The 21,346-nt window shown below is 54.1% G+C and overlaps 12 protein-coding genes across 12 annotated transcripts; 3 read left to right on the top strand and 9 right to left on the bottom strand.

Moving 5' to 3' along the window:
• Positions 1-25: 25 nt before the first annotated feature.
• Positions 26-1,857, top strand: DL89DRAFT_265334 (Pkinase-domain-containing protein). The gene is made up of 3 exons (XM_040886620.1): positions 26-250; positions 303-391; positions 574-1,857. The coding sequence occupies exons 1-3, from the start codon at positions 62-64 to the stop codon at positions 1,625-1,627; spliced, it is 1,332 nt and encodes a 443-aa protein (XP_040746550.1). The 5' UTR covers positions 26-61; the 3' UTR covers positions 1,628-1,857.
• On the bottom strand, positions 1,629-1,888 carry DL89DRAFT_244115 (uncharacterized protein; the record flags this gene model as incomplete). Its single annotated transcript, XM_040885054.1, has 1 exon — positions 1,629-1,888. The coding sequence occupies one exon, from the start codon at positions 1,886-1,888 to the stop codon at positions 1,682-1,684; it is 207 nt and encodes a 68-aa protein (XP_040746549.1). The 3' UTR covers positions 1,629-1,681.
• A 227-nt stretch (positions 1,889-2,115) lies between these two features.
• Positions 2,116-3,280, bottom strand: DL89DRAFT_265333 (uncharacterized protein). Its single transcript, XM_040886619.1, has one exon. The coding sequence runs from the start codon at positions 3,029-3,031 to the stop codon at positions 2,168-2,170; it is 864 nt and encodes a 287-aa protein (XP_040746548.1). The 5' UTR covers positions 3,032-3,280; the 3' UTR covers positions 2,116-2,167.
• Positions 3,281-4,174: 894 nt separating this feature from the next.
• DL89DRAFT_265332 (uncharacterized protein) lies at positions 4,175-5,636 on the bottom strand. Its single transcript, XM_040886618.1, has one exon. The coding sequence runs from the start codon at positions 5,617-5,619 to the stop codon at positions 4,204-4,206; it is 1,416 nt and encodes a 471-aa protein (XP_040746547.1). The 5' UTR covers positions 5,620-5,636; the 3' UTR covers positions 4,175-4,203.
• A 1,308-nt stretch (positions 5,637-6,944) lies between these two features.
• DL89DRAFT_290939 (uncharacterized protein) lies at positions 6,945-7,190 on the top strand (the record flags this gene model as incomplete). The annotated part of the gene is made up of 2 exons (XM_040890147.1): positions 6,945-7,040; positions 7,071-7,190. 2 exons carry the CDS (start codon positions 6,945-6,947, stop codon positions 7,188-7,190), a joined length of 216 nt encoding a protein of 71 aa, XP_040746546.1.
• Positions 7,191-7,236: 46 nt separating this feature from the next.
• On the bottom strand, positions 7,237-9,039 carry DL89DRAFT_265331 (uncharacterized protein). The gene has a single exon (XM_040886617.1). The coding sequence runs from the start codon at positions 8,989-8,991 to the stop codon at positions 7,426-7,428; it is 1,566 nt and encodes a 521-aa protein (XP_040746545.1). The 5' UTR covers positions 8,992-9,039; the 3' UTR covers positions 7,237-7,425.
• A 342-nt stretch (positions 9,040-9,381) lies between these two features.
• On the bottom strand, positions 9,382-9,858 carry DL89DRAFT_205932 (PEBP-like protein; the record flags this gene model as incomplete). The annotated part of the gene is made up of 1 exon (XM_040884081.1): positions 9,382-9,858. A coding segment is annotated over one exon (477 nt), but the record flags the coding sequence as incomplete, so codon positions are not given.
• Positions 9,859-10,651: 793 nt separating this feature from the next.
• Positions 10,652-13,381, bottom strand: DL89DRAFT_320843 (PEBP-like protein; the record flags this gene model as incomplete). The annotated part of the gene is made up of 2 exons (XM_040891240.1): positions 10,652-11,728; positions 12,835-13,381. 2 exons carry the CDS (start codon positions 13,379-13,381, stop codon positions 10,896-10,898), a joined length of 1,380 nt encoding a protein of 459 aa, XP_040746543.1. The 3' UTR covers positions 10,652-10,895.
• A 799-nt stretch (positions 13,382-14,180) lies between these two features.
• On the bottom strand, positions 14,181-15,080 carry DL89DRAFT_320842 (PEBP-like protein; the record flags this gene model as incomplete). Its single annotated transcript, XM_040891239.1, has 1 exon — positions 14,181-15,080. The coding sequence occupies exon 1, from the start codon at positions 15,048-15,050 to the stop codon at positions 14,181-14,183; it is 870 nt and encodes a 289-aa protein (XP_040746542.1). The 5' UTR covers positions 15,051-15,080.
• A 525-nt stretch (positions 15,081-15,605) lies between these two features.
• Positions 15,606-16,454, bottom strand: DL89DRAFT_255318 (uncharacterized protein; the record flags this gene model as incomplete). The annotated part of the gene is made up of 1 exon (XM_040885333.1): positions 15,606-16,454. One exon carries the CDS (start codon positions 16,452-16,454, stop codon positions 15,606-15,608), a length of 849 nt encoding a protein of 282 aa, XP_040746541.1.
• A 470-nt stretch (positions 16,455-16,924) lies between these two features.
• Positions 16,925-18,594, top strand: DL89DRAFT_265329 (uncharacterized protein). The gene has a single exon (XM_040886616.1). It carries the CDS (start codon positions 16,966-16,968, stop codon positions 18,553-18,555), a length of 1,590 nt encoding a protein of 529 aa, XP_040746540.1. The 5' UTR covers positions 16,925-16,965; the 3' UTR covers positions 18,556-18,594.
• Positions 18,595-18,609: 15 nt separating this feature from the next.
• On the bottom strand, positions 18,610-18,918 carry DL89DRAFT_216336 (DUF1620-domain-containing protein; the record flags this gene model as incomplete). The annotated part of the gene is made up of 1 exon (XM_040884310.1): positions 18,610-18,918. A coding segment is annotated over one exon (309 nt), but the record flags the coding sequence as incomplete, so codon positions are not given.
• Positions 18,919-21,346: the final 2,428 nt, after the last annotated feature.

The following is a 21,346-nucleotide window of genomic DNA, read 5'->3' as shown; positions in this document are numbered from 1 at the left end:
CGACGACCGCGCGGCCATGCGCAACAAGCAGTCGGTGCGGTCGCCCATTGTCTTACCAAACATGGCGTTTTCCTCGCGCCCCGGCTCGCGCATGGCGTCGCGGCCCGGGTCCCCGGCACTGCACCGCAAGCAGAGCGTCTCCAAGGGCGTTGTTGACATGCTGGAGGGCCAGCTCGACGGTCTGCATGTTGATGCCGAGTATGATATGGAGGGGCATGTGCAGGTGGAGGTGCCTATTGATGAGGATTTTGTCAACGACAGCAGGGCCAATTCGCCAGAGCCCGGGGACGGCGGACGCGGAGACGGCGGCGGCAGGGGCGCAGGGGCCAGCGAGGCCATCCAGGGCCTCTATCAACGACTTTGACGTCCTGACGATGATTGGGAAGGGAGGGTATGCATAGGCTATTGCTGTTTGGGAGCGCAGTAGAATGGTGGTTCATACATGCGTCCCTGCTATTTCTTTTGCTACTGCATTGCACGACATGTGGGGGGAGGAGGGTTGACAACAAAGAGAGAATGCTGTCGCCAAAAGTAACCGATCGCTTACTACCTAATTTCTCCTCCCTGTCTTAGATACGGCAAGGTGTACCTGGTGCGGCACAAGACCACACAGAGGCACTATGCAATGAAGGTGCTGCGCAAGGCGTCGATTCTGCTGCAGAAGCGCCAGATAACCTTCACCATGACTGAGCGCTCCATTCTGTCCGAGGTGCAGCACCCGTTCATCGTCAAGCTCTACTACGCGTTCCAGTCGAACTCGAAGCTCTACCTGATCCTGGAGTACGTGGCTGGCGGCGAGCTCTTCACGCACATGGCGCGGGAGCGCATATTCTCCGAGGACCAGGCGGTGTTCTACACGGCAGAGCTGGTGCTGGCGCTGTCGCATCTGCACAAGCTGGGGATCGTGTTCCGCGACGCCAAGCCCGAGAACTGTCTCCTGAGCAACACGGGCCATCTGGTGCTGACGGACTTTGGCCTGTCCAAGACCGCGCTGGGCGCCGATGGCCGCACGAGTACCTTCTGCGGCACGCCGTCGTACATGGCGCCCGAGGTTCTGGACTCGTCCGAGTCGTATGAGTTTTCGGTCGACTGGTGGTCGTTGGGCATTCTGCTGTACGAGATGCTGACGGGCGCGGTGCCGTTCAAGGGCAAGCAGCCGAAGCAGATTCTGAAGAACATCGCCAAGATGAAGGTGAACTACCCGAACTACTTGACGCCCGACGCCAAGGACCTGCTGATCCGCCTGCTGCGCAAGAAGCCGGCGCAGCGCCTTGGGTACGGCAGCAAGGGGTCGGAGGACATCAAGAAGCACCGGTTCTTCCGCAAGGTTGACTGGCAGGCGCTCGAGAAGAACTACCACCAGATCACCCCGCCCATTGTGCCAGTGGTCCAGTACGACGGCGACTTTAGCAACTTTGACACCGAGTTCACCAACGAGGATGTCCCGCCATCTGTCGCCAACGGCAGCCTGATCGACAACGACCCGCTGCCCGACCCGGCGAAGCTTGATGTGCCGAACGATAACACCGCCGATCAGAAAAACGACAAGCCCGACGATATTGATCCGGCCACCGCGTTTTTGGGATTCAGCTATGTCGCCACCTCTGTTCTCCACACTGTCAACTAGGCAAGCGCTTGGTTTGTGATATCTTTTTAATGCCCGGGAGTGAAAATACAAACTTTACTTCATCTTGTGCTCCATGAACAAGACGTGCTTGTTGACACGCGGATCAAACTTCATCATCGACAGGCGGTATGCGGCTGTGCGCGGGCGCTGCTTGACATACGTGAACCCTGTGCCTGCTGTGCTGATAAGGCGGACCAGGATGTTTCTCGACTTTGCCTTCTTGGCCACTACAGCAAGCGAATAAATAACATGCCTTATCATTAGTAAATGCGCGCCCCCTCCACTGGCCACCGCGACCCTCGTGCTAAGCGATCCTGCCGCCCCCTGCTCTCTGCGCTCGTCTAGCCACATTGCGGCTCGCTTACTTTTTTTGTTTTTTAAATTGTGTACAAAGACCAGGAAAAATGTAAAGAGCGAATTAGCAAGAGGCGCAAAGGTAAAAAAAGCGCTGTCTTTAGGCTCAGCCAAAATACGCGCCCTGTCGCAGCATGATCTAGATGCGTTAATAGTATGATAATAGTCAAGTAATCAGAAATGGGATTACGCCTCGATTAGGTGGTGGGTCGGTTTGGCACAGCGATCGAACATGTAGCACTGCATCAGCACGAAGACGTCGAGCAGCATCGAGCCAATGGCTCCGTAGAGGAACGCCAGCGACCTCCGGAACACATCGGCATCGCCCGTGGCCATGATGATGATCAGCGAGATTGCGTACGTGCCGTTGGCAGAGAATGTGACCATGAACATGGATTTTGCCAGGCCCTCGACGCTCTGCCGCTTCCAGTTGAGCCAGAGCTGGGGCAGACGCGATATATGGAAAAACATGGTGCTGCCCCACGCCATCGCCATGCCTACTGCCTGCATGTTGATGCTCGATCCAATGACATGCCAGTGCCTGACAACCGTCCAGAACAGGGCAACCCCGCCAACCCACGCCACCATGAACCACACGGACTTGCGCTGCCACGGCATTTTCCGCCCATCATCGCTGCTAGGCAAAAGGCTGGTGTATTCTGTAGCATCTGGTGCTGGTTCGGTCAGCCTCGGGGTATTGCCGCGGTACAAAAAGTATTGGATGATCAGGATGATGCCGGAGACGACAAAGTACGAGGACAGGAAGATCTGGAATGGCCGCTGCTTCAGGATAATGCATCCGAGCGTGTTCATCGAGTCGCCAATGAGCCAGAGAAACATGAAGTGTGTCGACAGTCCGTCTGTCGACTTGCGCAACCAGTTCTCGTAAATCTGCGGTAACAGGGCGACGAACCAGAGGCCGATGGTCAGGGTGCCCAGGAGCGAGCTGGCAGCATCGGTGTAGCTGTAAATGCACGTACCGAAGAAGCGGTCGAGCCACCAGATTGCACTTTGACCCTCCAGTGCTGGACACGTTTGCGCAAACCACATGATGGATATGTATGAGAACAGAAAAAGGCGAAGAGGAAATGGTAAGAGCAGCGTCCTGTCTCTCTAGTTGAGATGGAACGACGGGCCACAGTCCCCCAGCTGCTTTTATATTGCCTGGCGAACGGGGACCAGTATTCCGTTCTGGCTTGCAATGCTGCAGGAAAAAGGTTGGTAAATGCATTTCGGCCCGATCTGACAGGCATGGTGGGTGTATGGAAGGAATCTCGCTGCGCTGGCCATCATGACCCACGAAAGGCGAAAAGGGGGAATGTGGATTGGCCAAATTTTCTTTTTTTTTGCACAGGCAAATGTCGCCGCTTCCCGTTCATCTCGGCCATGTCCCGAAGCACATACCTAGACGCAGAAAGGGACTCCTTTGCAAATCAAGCCAGCTCCGCCTTATCCCGGCACATTTTGTCCACAGCCATACCAGTCGCCGCGCTAAACCCGCGCTACTCATTGGAACTGGAGAAATAAAAATGCTGAGGTCAATCGCAGCTTCGGATTCAGTCGCCAGAAGATCCGAGATGGCTGGTGGTGCAGAGCGGTATTGCCGAAAGCTGCAGCCTTCTGGCCAAGCAGCGCGGCTGGCAAGCCAGTTCTATTAGAAATGACTGGTGCAATGAATAGGATTATTGCGTGATTGCTGGGGGTCCAAATGCCTGATGGGGGTGCTCTCTTCCTTATCAGGCTGGACAGCCTTCTTCTGTTGCTGACTGCAGCCACTCAATGTGAGGCGGGGGAGCACAGACACTATTGACCTTTCTTCCTTGGAATCTAGATGGTATCAAGCATATCGATATGTAGCCCCTTCTTGCATCCAGATGCAGTCTCTGGGAGGCACGCTCCTCCGCGGCCTGTTTATCGATCCAATCTCTGGCAAAACATGCTTTCGGGCTTCGTCGGGAAGTGCCTGCGGCGTATTGGCAGACTACAAAAGCGTCGTGTTCGTTACTTGCACTAGAGTGCTGGCACGGCGACCGAGGGCAAAAAATGCTTTGCACATGCGAATAATTTGCTTTCGCGTCCATGATTGCCACAGCGGAGCGTTTCGCCTTCCCTCCACCGATCCACCGAAAAAATTTCTGTATGTCGCCGCGCCATTTTGAAAAAAAAAAAAAAAAAAAAAAAGATGAATAGTTGGAAAGAAATAACAAAGCAAAATGTCGCATCTACATAACCATGGCAATGATGGCTGAGGTCATCAGTGTCGCACACACGCCAGTGATGCACGCGCTGAGGGCCAGGCGCGAGATATCGGCCTTGCGCGATGGCGCCAGGCTTCCGAGGGAGCCAATCTGGATGGCGATACTGCCGAGGTTTCCGAAGCCGCACAGCGCAAACTGCGCAATAGTGGTGGCGCGATGAGACATGTCCTCAGTGTAATAGATCCCCTTTTCGTCCTGTCCTTGGAGCTTCTGGAAAGCAACAAACTCGTTCGAGATGACCTTGAGGCCAATGAGCTGCGACACCTTCAGGATATCCCGGCCGGGCACACCCAGGAGCCACGTGAACGGGTAGAAGATGTAGCCCAGAATCAGCTCCAGAGTTAGCGCGTTGATGGAGATGAACTGGCCAAACCACGTCAGGAAGAAGTTGATCAGCTTGACCATCGACACGACAGCAATGAGGTTGGCTGCTACCAGGAGCGAGATGTTGACGCCGATCGCTGCGCCATTGGCCAGTGCATGCAGGATGTTCGCCTCGTCTGTGCGCTTGGGCGGCTCGACCATCTTGCCCTTTGTCAGCGGAACCTCAGTCTCGGGATACCGGAGCTTGCTCAGCGCTAGCGAGCACGGGATAGACATGATGCACGAGGTGATGATGTTCTTGGCATCAACGCCCAGCGCAATGTATCCTTGCAGCGTCGAGCCGGAAATGGTGGCGAAGCCAGCTGTCATGCACGCGTGAATCTCGGAATTGGTCATCGACTCAAAGTAGTCCTTGACCAAAAGCACGTTCTCGTTCTGGCCGATAAATGGCGAGGCAGCGGCGACAATCGATTCGACGCCAGAGGTGTCCATGATCGTGTAGAAGATCCACCCGAGCTTCTTGAGCAGCCACTGCATGCCTCCCAGATAGTAGACCATCTGCACGAACGCAGCAAAGAAGATAACCGCAGGGAACACCGAAACTGCGAATGTGCCAAATTCAACAATATGCTTGTTGAGCAGGAATATCGCACCGTACCGCGAAAACTCGAGCAGGCTGCTGGCCATCTGGGCGAGCCAGCTGAACAGGTCGTGGCCCCAGCCAGTCTTGATCACAATGCATCCAATGCAGAACTGGACCAGAAAGCCAATGATGACTGTATGCCACGGGATATGCTTAGGGTGCTTGGATGTGGCGGCCAGAATGGCAGTGTACACAAGAACGCCCAGCAGCGACTGCATGCGCTGCAGCTTGCTGCCCTGCTCCGATACTTTCGTACCCAGAGAAACGCCGAGGACGATAGCGAACAGCACAACCACACCGACAGTATACTTGATATAAATGGGGATCCGCGAAACCGGCTCGGCAATGATCTTGCTAAACATGTGCTCAATCGGCCTTGACACAATTGTCGTAGGCACAAACGCAAACAGCATCTTGAACGAGATGAAGACGTAGAGGAAGATGAACGGCAGAATATCAGACAACTGCGTCTTGTCCTTGAGCGCGCATGACACAATAAAGTACGCCGTGATCAGGACCCAGATCACCAGGCAGCACCAGAGGGTGTAGTGGTGCCAGATATACCGGACCCTGCCCAAGATATCGAGCCTGGATCTGGGCCACAGGACCTCATTGGGGACCTCATAGCCGCCTTTGGCGCCGAGCTCCTTGTCTGCGCTGTCCTTTGCCCAGTCACCATCTAGCCTGTGGTCTCCCTGGCCCTGAAGCTGCTGCTGCTTGTCGGTCTTGCTCGTTGATCCAGATGCAGTATCGCTGGTGTCGAGCTCGCTCTGCTTGGACTCGGATGTCGGCGGGTGGGTGCTGGCTGGATCCATTTTGAATCAGTGGGAAGGGCGGTGTGGGTGCTTGGGCCTGTGGAATTGGGCAAGAAGTTTCCACGAAAAATTGCCTGGCTACGTGCTGAGTGGTGAAAGGAGTATTGAAGCAATCGGGTCTATGTGATGTCGAGCTTGACGCTGGTGACAGGACAAAAATATAATGGATGTGATGTAATAATAGAGCTAGGGATTCTCATAGTGAATGGAAAAGAAGAAAAAGAAGAAGAGATTAGACTGTTGGCATACAACACATCTGGTATTTATACTCAATATTGCCATGTCAAAGCGCTTAGCCCGCATAAACTAGTGTCTCGTGAAAGAAAATTTTTCAACTGGAGCGCCTAGCGGACGGCTAGCATAAGAACACAGAAAATTGCTCGTACAACGCCCCAAATTCGAATGGCAGAGCAGCGCTAACTCGCTAGCACTGGAGTCTGGGGTTTCACCATATCCCCTCTAGCATCTGCTTTAGGGAATGCCAGCTTCTTGTAGGCTCTCACGCCACAGATTGGCAATCCCAGCTGAGGCACGCATTGGCCCCTGCTCGCATTTAGTCTGGCGTTGCAGAGATAAAGCTTGGGTGTAGTGGACACTTACAGTGGAGTATATAATGTGGGCTGAGTATATCGATATGCCCTCGGTCTCGCTGACAGTGAATCTGACTCTGATTCTGAATGGCTGTATCTGCACGAGCTAGCCCGCTGGAGGGAATATCAATGCAGCCCGCTGCACGTACTCCCTTGCTGCTGCGTAGACAATCCAGCAAAAGGAACAGCACATCCCGCACTACACCACGCGCTCTCCTCCCCGGAGAGGCGGCCGCACACCCCACAGCTGACACATAGGCGCCTTCTTTCACAGCAAAAACCCCTGCAACCATTTTACATTTGAATTTACGGTAGCTCGCGCAATTCCAGAGAATGCACCACTTTCACTTTGGCGACCTTACGAAGGCTGGGTCGGTTGACATAACCGACGGGAAGATTACGTGTACGGTGACTAACAACCCGCACAACGTTAAGGTTTGCTTGTGCGACGCGTGCAAGAAGATTAGGGAGAAGCAGGCGGCCGACGCAAAGAAGGCGGCTGAGGCCAAGAATAAAAAGAACGCCGAGCGTTTCCTGGCACTTTACTACGGCCACCGCGAACATGACAAGCACAAGTAGACATATGCTTACACACAACTGCAAAGAGTAGCATGGTTTTATCTTGCATGTACTAAATATGCGTGTGCTCTGCTTGCACGCGTCTACCCATGAGTAAACACCTTGAAAAGAGCCTTGAAAAGGGCGACTCACGGCATTGGGTGCCAATGTATTGAAGCGGATGTAGTGATAAACATGCTTGGTCTTTAAGGCTGCGCTGTGTCTATCCTAAGAAGCACTAAGCCTACTTTTCAGTTCAGCTTTGGTCCTGGCGCTTGGCCAGAATCTCTTCATCCGAGGGAATGTTGTAGACGGCATATGCCAGATCGTCGAACTCGATGCTACCAACCCACGGCGAAGAAAACTCCAGTCCCTCGCCGCGCGCATGTGTCAGCTCGCGGGCCTTCAGGTCCTTGACAAACTTTTCTTCGTCAATGCTGCATGTGTCGAGTGCAAATGAGATGCACGGGCGTAAATAGCCCCGCAGAGTTGCACTGTGCTCAGGACACTTTTTAATCCACTCGGTGAACATGGGCAAGAGGGGCAGTGCGTTGCTGTGAAGCTTCGGGTCAGTTGCCAGCCACTGGGTCAGCAGGTGCACAGTGCTCAGACAGACGGTGGGGCTGGCCTCTAGCACTTCCTGATCGCAGTCCACTCGATCCCTCCAGTCAGTCAGGAACCCAACCGCAGCATCAGCAAGCTTCTGCACCGAGCCCATTGCCGAATAAATGGCTTCCTCATCGACATTGTCCGATTCGAGCTCCTGGTCGTCGAGCCACTGGGACACCCACTCGAGCCAGCCAGCTGCGATCTCAGCGCAGAACGGCAGCTTCCATCCGCGCTTCAGCCGCTGTTGGTCTGGCTTCCCCTTGGCCAGCGGCGGGCTTATCATCATCGAGTCTATCGACGACTGACCCTCGACACATGCCAATCGCAGGATCAGATCCGACTGCTTGCGCTGGTCGTTGGAATCCCTGTCACTCTTTCGTTTGTCCGCGAACACACGATCCGGCCAGAGTCTCACCAGGTGCGAGGCGAGAACCAGCGCCTGGTCCGCATACTGGGTCGTCTCGGACCTTTGACGTAGCACCGAGACACAGCCAGAGAGTACGTGGCTGATAAGCTGTGCGCATGGATGTTGTGTGTCGGCCTCAGCCCCGATATCCCGGTCGATTGGCTCCAGCGCATTGGCCAGCACGCCGATAAGCCCAAACTTTAGCATCTGCTGGTTATTGTCGAATAGTGCCGATGTTTTGGTGACAATTTCTACCCACTGGCCCAAGAGCCCGTGGCCACGGCTGCTGCTGGCAAATGTCGACAGTCGATTAAGCGCAAAGTCTACGAAACCGATGAGGTCTTTGGTATCAGAGTCGGCTGAGGCCAGGCTGCCAACCACGCCAACAAGCCCTTCTGGAGACTCAAGAACCGCTTCGGCACCGCTATCGGTCGAAACTATTTTGCACACTGCCTGGGCAGCCTCGTTTGACACCTGCGGCACCTGGCGGCCAACAATCTGCAGCAGGGTCGGGATGCGCTCGAGCATCTTCGGCTTGCCTGCAATCTGCGAATGGGAGGCAAAGCTGTCGATGACGGGGATCGCGATATTAAGCATAATGGCCGATTTGTCCGCCTGCTTCAGCCCCGTACGCATGAGTCGCTCCAGGAATTTGACGTCCATGGCATCGAAGATGTACTCCAAAGACTCCGCGTCGTCAGGAGCCACAACGCGTGGCACCAGCATTAGTCCAGCAAACTTTTCGTCATCAGTGGATTTGGTCGACAGCAGCTGTGTGCATTTTTCTAGCTGCTCGTGGTTCGGCATGCTAAGTAGTTCGGAAAACACAGAGCTGTAGATACGAGTGATGTCGGCCTAATTACTAAAAGCACAAAGGTATATTTTGACAGTATGGGCGGTGTTTGTCATCGATTTCGAAATTATTCCATATGGCCGGTACTGGAAAGATATGGCTGCAAATGTCACACAGCCTTTTTGCAATGCAGGAGTACAAAAAGGTCAAATTAAGTGGCCACTGAAAGATAGCTAAAGACGAACATGTGCTCAGTGGTGCTTGCACTTGGGGGGCTGGGTGGCGGTGGCCTCAGGAGTAGACGAAGCCGGAACCTCCTCGGTCGGAGTGGCGGTAGCCGAAGGGGCAGCCGACGACGACGAAGCACCTGGGATCTGGCAGCTGTCAGCGGGCTGAGCATCGACCTGGAAGTAGTTGGCACCAATCAAGGTCATATCGTTGCTAGCAAGGTAGCCCTCGAGGTCGAACTTGGGGCGAGTTGCGGGGGCAGTAAGCTCGGGGAGCTCCTTGGCCTGCTCGGCCAGAACCCACACAAAGCGCTTGCGGCCGCATCCAGGGAACGGGTTCGGGTTCAGGTAGGGAGTGCCAGTCGAGTTGCCAGCAGCAACGTTGCTACCCGGGATGTTGACAACCAGCCAGTGGCGCATCAGGGCGCGGATCGGGTTGGCGCGCGACGGAGCGTCGGGGTCGACCAGGGCTAGGGTGTAGAATTTGGCGGGGTCGGCATCCCAGGCAACAGTGGGAGCCTGGGCGGTCTCGTTGGGCGGGTTGAACAGATTGCCAAAGTCGACAGCATGCTCGCCCCACTTGACATTAAGCAGGGTCTTGGGCTCGAAGGAGACGGGCAGGACACCAGGGATGACATCATCAGCCTGGAGCGCGGGCTTGACCTCGTCGATAGTCGAGACACCGTAGACGCCTATGGCGCAGGCAAGCGAAGCAATGGCAGCAGTGAAGCGCATGGTGAGTCTGTTTTCAAGAAAGCTCGGAAGCGAGAAAGTCCAAAGGGAAGGGAGAAGGGGTAGGAGATATTGCTCAATGTGAAGGAAGGGTAGGGCTCTGGAGACTGCACCAGACATGGGGAGAGCGAAATGACTTTTATAGCCTAGCGGCGTACGACAGTACTGGTGCAAGTACAGTCCCCGAAAGTACGGCTTTGCAACACCCCAACATGCGAGTAAGGCAGTGCGGCGAATATTTCAACCACTCGTGGAGTTTATGCCACTAGCACCTGGAGCGCCATACAGTGTTTTGCCGGCTGTAAACAGTCAGAAGCACGATACACATCCCGGTTTTTTGGTCAAGCTAATCTATCCAATGGAACGCACGACTCCTCTTCAATAGGTCTTGGCAGCTAGAGATCTTCACTATGGCGCTAGGATGTCGCAATCCGCACGGACATAGGAACCTAGTTCTATTGGATCGGGGAGATGTCCCGGGATGCCAAGATCACAATACATTTCTCCTTGCAAAAAAGCGGCGAATTTTTACCAGAGAAGCTTCTGCTCTGAAATTTTGCAACAGCTCTCAGCATTAGCAATGTCCAGACAGTGCTCCCTAAATGCAGAAAGCGCAAGGCAGGGCGGGATATTTACATGCTGCTGGAAGCGCGTCGCACACGTGCAGTCGCAATATGTCTAGTCAAGCGAGCGCCACGAGGTGGAACTGCATGTGGTGATTTAGAGGGGTCTATGAAATATTGCCAAGAACGACAGCTAAAGAATTCTAGGCTACTCTGATCACCATGCTAGAGCTGGATTAGCATATTTGCATGGGAATCCGAAGTGGTGCCATTAATATCGGTCAACATCAGTCCTGGCATGTAGACCGCCTAACAGTGAGGTACTGGTGTAAATGTGAACTCACGGCACAGTGATGAATTGAAGTGAGCCATCAAAAAGGAACATGAGTAGTGTCATTAAAAGTAGTTCGATGCGCCAACAGCAGCCACGGCAAAAGCAACAGCTAGAGGGAGAGCATGTCCGGCAGGGCTGCTGCCAGAGACACCGTTTGACTGGGTAGCCTTGGCACCAGATGACGAACTACCGGTTGAAGCAGAGTGGGCGGAGGACTCAGCCGAGCCGAGTGAGTTAATCGAGCCTAGCTCTGCAGACGATTTCCCCGATGATTTCTCCGACGACTTCTCCGACGACTTCTCAGACAACTTCTCCGATGGCTCATCAGCAGAATCCTCAGTATCTGACGGAATGACGGCACCGGGGCAAAGCTCGCCATTATCGGATACAGCCACAAAAAAGTTCGCGCCAACCAGTGTCATCTTGTTGTCAGAAAGATAGTTCATCAGGTTGAACTTGTCACGCGAAGCAGAGACAGTAAGGTTAGGGATCTCCTTAGGCTGCTCAGCAAGTGCATAAACATAACGCGCCATACCGCAATCAGGGTCTTTAGCGCCCATATAAGGAGTGTCAGTCGAACTGCCCTTGGCAATATCGCTACCCGGGATGTTGACAACAAGCCAGTTGCGCGTCAAGTCTTTCGAGCGGTTGGGAATTGTTGAGTCGCCAGCATCAATGAAAGCCAGAGTGTAGAACTTGGACGAGTCGGCCTCATACACGACGGTAGGCTCTTTGGCGGTTTCAGCCGACGTAAAGACGTTTCCCCTGTTGACCATATGGTTGTAGGTCACATTAAGGAAGATCTTGGGTTCAAAGGTGGACGGGAACACGTCAGGGATGATTTTGTTTGACTCCAGATTTCTTAGGAGAGGCGACACAAAGTCATAGCTGACACCTCCAGCGGCGTAGACACCAAGGGAACAGGTAAGAGCAGTGAGAACGGTAGAAGAACGCATTAATGGTTTCGGATTTTAGGATTAAGGAGCAGTTCGGCTGAAAAAGGAATGGGGAGGGGAAGAGGGTTAACAACGTGTAGGAGGAAAGCTGTTTTATAAAAAAGTTGTGCTAAGGGTACGCAGCTACATATATATGGGTATTCGCGGTTAGGATCCTCTGAGCTGGCTTGTCAGAGTATAAAAGCAGTTTCGCGCTATTTTCTACAATAGAGCATAGTCCGAGAAATCAGACCAGCACTGTCGATCAAATAATCCTTACAGATTGAGGAAAGAGCCGATTTCTATGCCAAAGTAGCATGGGGTTTCTAACAGCCTTCATCGCAATAGCTACACTATATGTTGTTTTCTTGCATACCATGGCTTTGAATCCAATTTCTTCTGCGGAATTAATTGGCGAACTGGCTCCATTCTTTATTGAACAATTTAATCCAAGGAATACTAGGGATCCGCATGTCCACCGCAGCAGAACCGGATCCGTCCTGGGTTTGGAAAACTAAGTCATGAAAGCCAAGGCGAACCAGAAAAGTGGGAAATGGAAATATGGTCAGGCACCCCAAGGAACCTTCCACGGTATTCTGATGATGTCGTTACACTGTGACAAAAGCCTATTCACATCTAACGCACGTGGATACTGATATATGCACAATAATTATGGACAAATTTACAAGGGATTGTGGGCAACACCAAGGACCATTTCATAGGTTCTTGCTCATTGCATTATTTTACATTCAACCTGCTTCATTTCGAAAATATTGATACAACAAAGCCTAATAGTAGCTTGATGAGCCAAGAGCGGCCACGGCGAAGGCAACAGCCAGGGCGAGAAGAGCTCCGATAGGACTGCTGGTAGAGGCACTGTTCGGATGAGTGGTTTCGGCACTGGATGACGAGCTCCTAACTGATGCAGAGTGAGAGGTAGATTCGACAGAGTCGAGTGAATCCAGCTCTGAAAACGACTCCGCAGAGGGCTCTTCAAGTTCAGATGGAATGACAGCACCCGGGCAGAGGTTACCTTTGCTGTCCAAAGCTATAAAAATGTTTGCACCAACCAACGTCATTTTGTTGCTGTTGAAATAGCCCATCAGATCGAACTTGTCACGCGAAGCAGAGACAGTAAGGTTAGGGATCTCCTTAGGCTGCTCGGCAAGTGCGTAGAAATAGCGTGTCATCCCACACTTTGGGCTTTTTACACCAATATATGGTGTGCCAGTCGAACTGCCCTTGGCAATATCGCTACCCGGGATGTTGACAACAAGCCAGTTGTGCGTCAAGTCTTTCGAGCGGTTGGGAATTGTTGAGTCACCAGCTTCAATGAAAGCTAGAGTGTAGAACTTGGATGAATCAGCCTTGTATATGACAGTAGGCTCTTTGGCAGTTTCTTCCTCAGTGAAGAAGTTTCCTTTGTTGAGCATCTCGCCATTGTACGTCACATTAAGGAAAACCGTGGGTTTATAGGATGGTGGGAACACATCAGGGATGAGTTCGGATTGTTCCAAATTTTCGAGGGGCTTAGCAAAGTCGTTGCTGGCACCTCTAACGGAGTAGATACCAAGGACACAGGTGAAGGCAGCGAATATTGTAGGTGCACGCATCCTTAGTTTAGAGTAGTAGATGCGTGTGGCTGGGAAGTTCAGAGACGAGAAGATGAAAGTGGGGATTGTGCTTGGGAGTATAGCTATATACACCTATATGCTAATCGCCTCAATGGAGACCATATGAAGGATTGATGCTAAAGAGAAAAACATTGTACTATTCCTGGAGAACCCTGAGGTTCGAGAAATCAGGCAGATATTGGGAATCGAACAGTCCCTATAAATAGACACAGGCAATGGGTTGCATATAACAGCATAGGATCTCCAGAAATCCTCGCTGACATGGCTGCACTGACGTATCTTGCAAATGGCTGCATAGCAGATGGGCTGGCAGCACTCTCAGCCATGCACGGCACAGAAACTTAATATCTAATTTTTTTGAAAGACAAGCACTACAGTTTATTTCGCAAATAATATTGGACGTCTACCCGAATTTGTGTACGAAAAGTGGAAACAAAGCTGCTCTTCTGAAAACCTCACCATGGCTGTCTGGTATATTTGCTGGGCTGCAAGTGTGGCGAAATCGTGATTTGCGCTTGCACTTTGGGATAAACGCCTACTAGATTGTCGGCGCTCAGTTTGTGTTCTCCAGAAGATCTGCGGAAATGAGTGGCATATCTTGCGTGCAAACACTATCCGCACTCATAACTCACGCTCCTGCGGCAGTATCAAGGATCCAAGCCTGCCTTCAGTATGTACAGTGTTGTGCAGATGTAGCAGCCATTAGATTGAGATTTGGGACAATTTATTCTATGCGTATAGAAATGGCATATTGTTCGAGAATCTAAATAACGCAATACTAAAAGTAGTTCGTTGAGCCAACAGCGACCATGGCGAGGGCGGCAATCAGAGAAAGAGCAAGTCCGTTAGGGCTATTGCCAGAGGCACTGTTCGGCTGGGTAGTCTTGGCACCAGACGACGAGGTACTGGTTGAAGCAGAGTGGGTTGAGGACTCTGCTGAATCAACTAAGTCGAGCGAGTCGAGTGAGCCTAGCTCCACTGACGACTCTGAAGACAGCTCTGAAGCCGACTCATCAAAGAAATCGTCGGCATGTGACGGAAGGCTGGCACCAGGGCAGAGTTCGTTGCTATCAGTGAGAGCTACAATGAAGTTTGCGCCAACCATTGTCATCTTGTTGCTGTTGAAATAGCCCATCAGATCGAACTTGTCACGCGAAGCAGAGACAGTAAGGTTAGGGATCTCCTTAGGCTGCTCAGCAAGTGCGTAGACATAGCGTGTCATTCCACAATCAGGGTTTTTGGTGCCCATGTAAGGCGTGCCAGTCGAACTGCCCTTGGCAATATCACTACCCGGGATGTTGACAACAAGCCAGTTGCGCGTCAAGTCGTTTGAACGGTTGGGAATTGTCGAGTCACCAGCATCAAGGAAAGCCAAAGTGTAGAACTTGGACGGATCGGCCTCATACACGACAGTAGGCTCTTTGGCGGTGTCAGCTGGAGTTAGGATTTCCCCAGTGCTGATGGAGTCGTCGTTGTAGGTAACATTAAGGTAGATCTTGGGCTCAAAGGTAGCTGGGAACACGTCAGGGATGATCTGAGTCGACTCCAGATTACCGATGAGAGGCGAGGCGAAGTCATAGTTGACACCTCCAGCGGCATAGACACCAAGGGCGCAGGTGAGAGCAGTGAGAACGGCAGAAGAACGCATTATTGGTTTCAATTATCAGGCGCAATAAAGAGAAAATCAGATGGAGATAACGAAAAACATGTAGAAACATCGCTCAATTTAAGCCCTAGGCTGCGCAAAGGAAAGGCGGCAAACGCCAATATCAAGAGTGCTAGAAGCATTTCCGAGGCTTCCTTTTGCGGCCGATAATGATCTAAACAAGGAAACTTGTGCAACACAGCATTCAAAGGATGGCCATATCACTAACAAGTAGTTGTCTTGCAAGCAGCCCTTCCAGTTCTGGTTGGATGGACCGGCAGTGTGTTTGCAACAGCTGGAAATCATGTCTGGTTGAGAACGAAGAATAGTCAGGCCATTGGCCTGAACCGGTGTGCTGCGAGGTTGATTGGTCTGACAATGACTGAATCCAAAACATCACGATAGGACACCAATCGGTAAACCGCGAGACTTTGCAAGTGGAGGCTTTTCCGAACCGTTTGACACTAGCACGTAGCCTGTCGGCTGACTGCGCATCTTGTGCAGAGCTATGGTCTCGCTCAATGTGCATTCCACCCTAACCAGGCTAAAAATTGCAGGCTATTGCTTAGCGTGTAGGCATACCGAATTCCCTAACAGTACTCTGTGGGTATTTTCACAGCAAGCGGTTGCAGAATAGCAACCTAATCCGTGAGAGCTTATCATGGACGCTCTGAACTTGTCCTGCTCAACATTATGTTCTGCCGAAAAGGTCAGTCGGGCGAGCCGCATAAGCTCAATGTAGTCGAAGATATGAGCGAGTGTTGGGTCCGTCTCGACATCTACGTGCTCCAATATCCGTGAATTGCCACAGAATACAACATCGTCATGAGACGGGCGATTGATCTTGCAAACAAGCTTTCGTAGGACCGGGAAAACAACGATGTCTGATGAACCAGACAGGCTAGGGGAGTCTATCCTGAAATGCCTGTGTCTATGAGCAGTGTGGAAGGAGTCGAGGTTTCTGAAAATGGCTGGGGACCCATCTCTCGTTTCGAGCACTAGGGCTATTTTGCGGAGTTTCACGTTCTCAATGGTTTCCGCGTAGCGGTGTACCATCTCCAACGAACTTCTCCGGTTTGAATCATCTGACAGGTGCAAACCTTGCAACTGTGACTGCTGAGCCAAACCAGCCGCGGGCGTTGATTCTATATGCCTATGGAGGCTTGTCCGCAGCGTGTCACCGACAAGCACAAGCTTTCCATCTATGTGGTACTTCAAGAACACACCACCTACGTTAGGAAATACCATCTTTAGCGCATCAGTGAGAATCTTAGCGCCTTCATAGACCCTATCTGGTGGACCCAGCCCGGAGCTAAATGCAAATGAAGAGTCCGTTGTCAGGCTAATAACCGACAGAAGTACGGGATTTGCAGATACTGAGCTGGCTAATGGATGTAGCGTAGCCATTTGCAGGGGGTCCACTCATACAGTGACCATGGCTATTGTCAAGACAGAGGTCCAAGTCCTGGAACATCGCATTATGTGTGGTAGAACGCTAGCCCTTACAAATGTCGCCAAATGGTAGTCTGTTGTTCGAAAATGGTGGCTTTGGTGGTGGAAATAGTGCACACAGCTCTGGTCGAGGTAGCAAGCTAAGCATTATAATTGCAATGATAGCCTCCGGTGTTGGGACTAGTAGGATCTGCGCAGACGACATGGTTATAGAAAATCGAGGTGTCAAGTAGAGTATGGCGAGAGAAAAAGCAGTGCTGAGTGTATAAGTGGAGGATGTAGGGGAATGTCAGAATGCGGTCATGCGAGACATGTATATAACCCTTGATCGCCCCTGACTAATTAAGCAGGTGATCACCAGTTTTTTTCTGCATTTTTATGCAAGTGTCTTGAACTAGTTTTTTCTAAGCTTTGGTTCAGCTCTTGTTCTACTCGTTTTTTGTACCTTCAATTATACTAGCCAAAAATGCCAAAGAAGTTTATTGACAAAAAGAAGGCCACCACATACAAGCTCGTGTATCGGTCGCAAGACGATCCGCTGGCGTTCGAGGAGGGTGCCTCGGATCGCGTGTTCGTCGAGGTCGGCAAGTCCGGGCAGCCCAAGAACAAGGGCAAGATGATTGATCCGGACCAGACGGTGGAGCAGAGCCTGCGGGACCTTGCACTTGACGATATCCCTGAGGAGGACCTGGATGGGCCGCGGGATGCCGGCAAGGCTGCATTGTACGGCGTGTATCTGGATGACCGGGAGTACGACTACACAAAGCACCTGCGGGTGGTGGGCAGCGGTGGCGGTGTGATGCTGGAGGCGTCTGGTGCAAAGAAGGAGCGGGCAGCAGGAATCCAGTTCACTGAGGAAGAGGAGGAGGAGGAGGAGGAGGCGGCGGGGCCGAGCAAGTTTGCGATGCCGGCGGAGCTGCTGCCATCGCAGCACCACATGGATATCCGGGCAGAGGCATTTCCGACAGGTCCGCAGCCGCACATGAACTCGGATCTGCGCGAGGCACTGGAGGCCCTTGAAGACGATGGTGTTGAGGAGTTTGACGACGACTTCCTCGGCCAGCTGAATGCAGACCAGGCGCCCGAGGGAGCCGAGATGTCGGATGAGTACGACGAGTTCCAGGACGACGAGGACTTTGATCCCGAGGATGTGTTCGCGCACGTGCGGCGCATGAAGGCGCAGCGCAAGTACGACTCGGACAGCGAGTGTGGATTCTCGGACGATATGCCTGAGGCGGCGTCGGACTTTTCGATGTCCTCGTCGGCCATGTTCCGAAACGACAAGCTGACGCTGCTGGACGACCAGTTCGACGCAGTGGAGGCAATGTACGAGCGTGAGGAGACGGACAGCGAGGATGAGCGGTACGACGAGGACGGGCATGGCATCGTCGAGTACGACTCGGATGGCAACGCCAAGAGCATCTCGACGCGGCCTGACTTCCAGCACGTGATGGACGAGTTCCTCAGCGAGTTCGAGCTGACAGGCAAGCGCCTGCAGGTGAAGCTCGAGGGCGGTGATGGCGCAGGCAAGCTGTCGACGGTGCGCAATGCGATGCTCAAGGAGGGCCAGGACGCCGATGCGAGCCGCAAGGAGCTGCTGGAGAAGGGCCTGAAGATGATCGACGAGGCAAACGAGCGTGCAGCCAACGACGACTATGCGGATCTGGACGACCAGTTCCAGGAGAAGCAGCGCGTGCCGTGGGACTGCCAGACGATCCTGACGACGTACTCGACACTGGACAACCATCCATCGACGATCTACGAGAAGCGGGCGCCCAGAATCAAGGTGTCGCGCAAGACTGGCTTCCCCATGGTCGAGAACCCTGACGAGGAGAAGGAAGAGGCGGTTGAGGAGGAGGACCGCAAGAACATGGGCGAGGCCCGCTCCAAGGGCGAGACAAAGGAGGAGAAGCGGCTGCGCAAGCAACAACTCAAGGATGCCAAGCGCGATCGGCGCGAGCAGAAGAAGGAGACGCGGAGTGTCTTTGCCGAGAAGCGGGACCGCAGGATGCAGTCCAAGAAGGACCGTGCGCAGTACGTCATCCACATGGACTGAGGGTTTTGTTTAACTTTGAAAAAATTGATCTAAATATGCTTTGAAGTGCTACGCCCACGCTTGCTTGGTGACCTTGCGGCGGACCAGCGGCCCACCAACAACGCAGCCGATAGTCAGAGCCAGGATGGTCACAATCAGGTTGGTCTTGCTGAACGACGGCGACAGCTGGTCAAAGGTGCCCGACGGGCTGGTGCGCGTGAAGAACAGGTCCAGGCCATATGCGGCCACCAGCGACGTGCTCTCGAGGTGCGTTGGCGCAGCGCGGATGGCCCGGATACCTGCCACGCTGTGCGAGTACGACAAGACGCGCTTCGGGTCCATCGGCAGAACCGGGCCATACGGCACCAGGCCCTCGGCTTCTTCGTCCTTGGTCGGCGCCTTCTTGGGCCGGCGCGGGTCGAACAGCTGGTCCGGCAGGCTCAGCAGCTTGCTCGACTGCAGACCAAACAGCACGTCGCGCGTGGTGATGTGGCTGGTGGTGCTGGTGACGCCTAGCGCCGATGCGGGCTCGGGTGCGGTGAAGGCAGAGGTGATCACATGTGGCATCAGCACATCGAAGCTCGAGAACTCCTTGCTGGTGCCGCGTGTGTCGGGCTTGTCGCTCTCGTACAGCTCGGCAACCACAGTGACGTATCCCTTGGCGACGCGCTTGACCTGCTTGGAGCCAGCAGCTGGCGCGCGGCTATCGGGAATGCCGTCCTGCCAGAACTGGTAGATCACGCGGCCCTCGGTCTGCAGCGCCAGGAAGGGCTTGCTGGCGCTGACCTGCGCCTGGTCGTGCACAGCCGAGTGCAGGAGACGGCCCGAGACACGGTCGATCAAGTAGATGCCGATGCCGCCCTCGCGCTGTGTGGCCAGCGTCATCAGGTGCGGGTTCAGGTACTTGTACAGCACCGAGCGGTCACCGAGCACGCGGCCCATCAGCGCCGTGCGCTCCTTGCCATCATAGCCCACAGCCTTAATCAGCGACTCGCCGGCAGGCAAATCAAAGGCAAACTGTCGGACTGCCTTGACGACCGCCGAAGGGGACTCATCGGCGCACTGGGCGTGGTACCCGCGCAGCTGCGTGCTGCCAGCAGAGTCGCCCAGGTCAAAGTAGAGGGGCTTGGTGCCGCTGCAGAACTCCTTGGCGGCAGTCTCAGTGGCCGGCCACAGGTGCAGCTCGGGCTCCTCACCATCGACAACCAGGCCAAGCAGGCGCTGGCCCGAAGCAGGGTCGGCGTGCGGCAGTTCCAGGACCTTGGCATGCTGGATCGACAGGGTACGCTGGGCAGCATTGTCGACTGGCAGACCAGTCAACGCATCGAGCGTCACAACCACAGTGTTGCCCGACGCGGATTTACCTACCGCAGTCACCAGCGGGGACTCGGTGGCCAGTGGCTGCGTGCGGCGGGTGACAAACACCTTCTCGACATTGACTGGGACACCGGCGTCATCGCTGACAAAGAACGTCCACGAGCGGGCGCCGCTCTGGGTGTTGATGGCTGCCACAACGCCTGTTGAGGTGGCAAACACTGAGAGCTTGCGGAATCCAAAGTGGTCGCCCTGAACCAGCGGCGCAGCTGGTGCAATCGACTCGGCCACCGACGCCGGCGGCAGCACAATCGGCTCGCTGGAGGACGCAAACAGACCAAAGCCCGACGTGGTCCAGTCGATCAGCATGCTAAATGTCTGGATCCAACGCAGCACGTAGCGAGCCACGGCTGACGGCAGAATCTCAGGATCCGTGGCCTTGGCATCCTTCTCGGCCGACGACGGCGGACTCTGCAGTTCCAGGAACGCCATGTCGTTGGCATGCGCCAAGGACTCGTCACGGAACCAGACGGGCTCGTCGCTACCTGGAGCAAACGCAGCCAGCAGGCCGCCCTTGGTCTGGACCAGCACGCGCGGCTCAGCTCCAGCATAGAACAGCGCCGTACGCTTAACGGGGCCGTATGTCTGGGCATCGTACTTGAACTCGCCGGTGTGAGTCGGCTTCTTGTTGTCCTGGTACACACGCCACGACATGTTGTCCAGCGAGCGCGCTGCAACCACAGAGTATTTGGGGGCATCGCTCCCACCGCTGCTAAAGTGAGACGACACTGCAGCACCCTCGGAGCGGAAGCCGACAAACTTGCGCATGTCGAGGTTGTCGCCCTTGCGGAACATCTCGACCACGACTGCCTTCTGCTTGCCGTCCTTGGTGTAGCGCATGACGAACCGCGGCGTAGCCGGCACAACACCTGGGTCCTGATCCAGCTCGGTGATGGTCGACGTCAGCATCTCGGGCGGCATCAGCTCGACCTGAACCACCTTGGCGTGGAACGGCTCCCACAGAGGCTTTGCCATGCCGACCCGGTGCACCTGCCACACAATGTTCTTCTCCTCCCGCCACACAATGTATGCGCCGTACTCGCGCGACTCAAGCACGATCAGGTTGTTGCTGCCGAGCCCGCGACCCTCAGCAACATCGTACTGCTGCTTGACAAGCCCCGACTCCAGATCAACCTCGACAACATGCACACGCTTGGTCTGCTTGCGCTTTGTCAGGCGCGCGTCGCCCAGCACAAACGCAGACTTGTCTTGTACCACGATCCGCGTATACCGTCCGGTCTGGTTCAGCGCCGTCTGCCACACAGGGGCATTCTTGGCCTGGTCCAAGCGCACTACTGAATCGCCCACCACCGCCACCACGCCCGCGTTGTCCTGCAGGAACTCGGCAGCACCGCTGCCTGGCTGGAACTCGCGAGTCGACTCCTTTGCGTAGTCGAACTGCAGGCTGCCGGAGCGCGCATCCCACACGCGCACGTGG

This window comes from Linderina pennispora, assembly GCF_002104995.1.
Source record: "Linderina pennispora strain ATCC 12442 chromosome Unknown DL89scaffold_2, whole genome shotgun sequence".
Taxonomy (NCBI): domain Eukaryota; kingdom Fungi; phylum Kickxellomycota; class Kickxellomycetes; order Kickxellales; family Kickxellaceae; genus Linderina; species Linderina pennispora.
The sequence above is the reverse complement of the archived record's forward strand: the minus strand, read 5'-3'. Positions and strand labels throughout refer to the sequence as shown.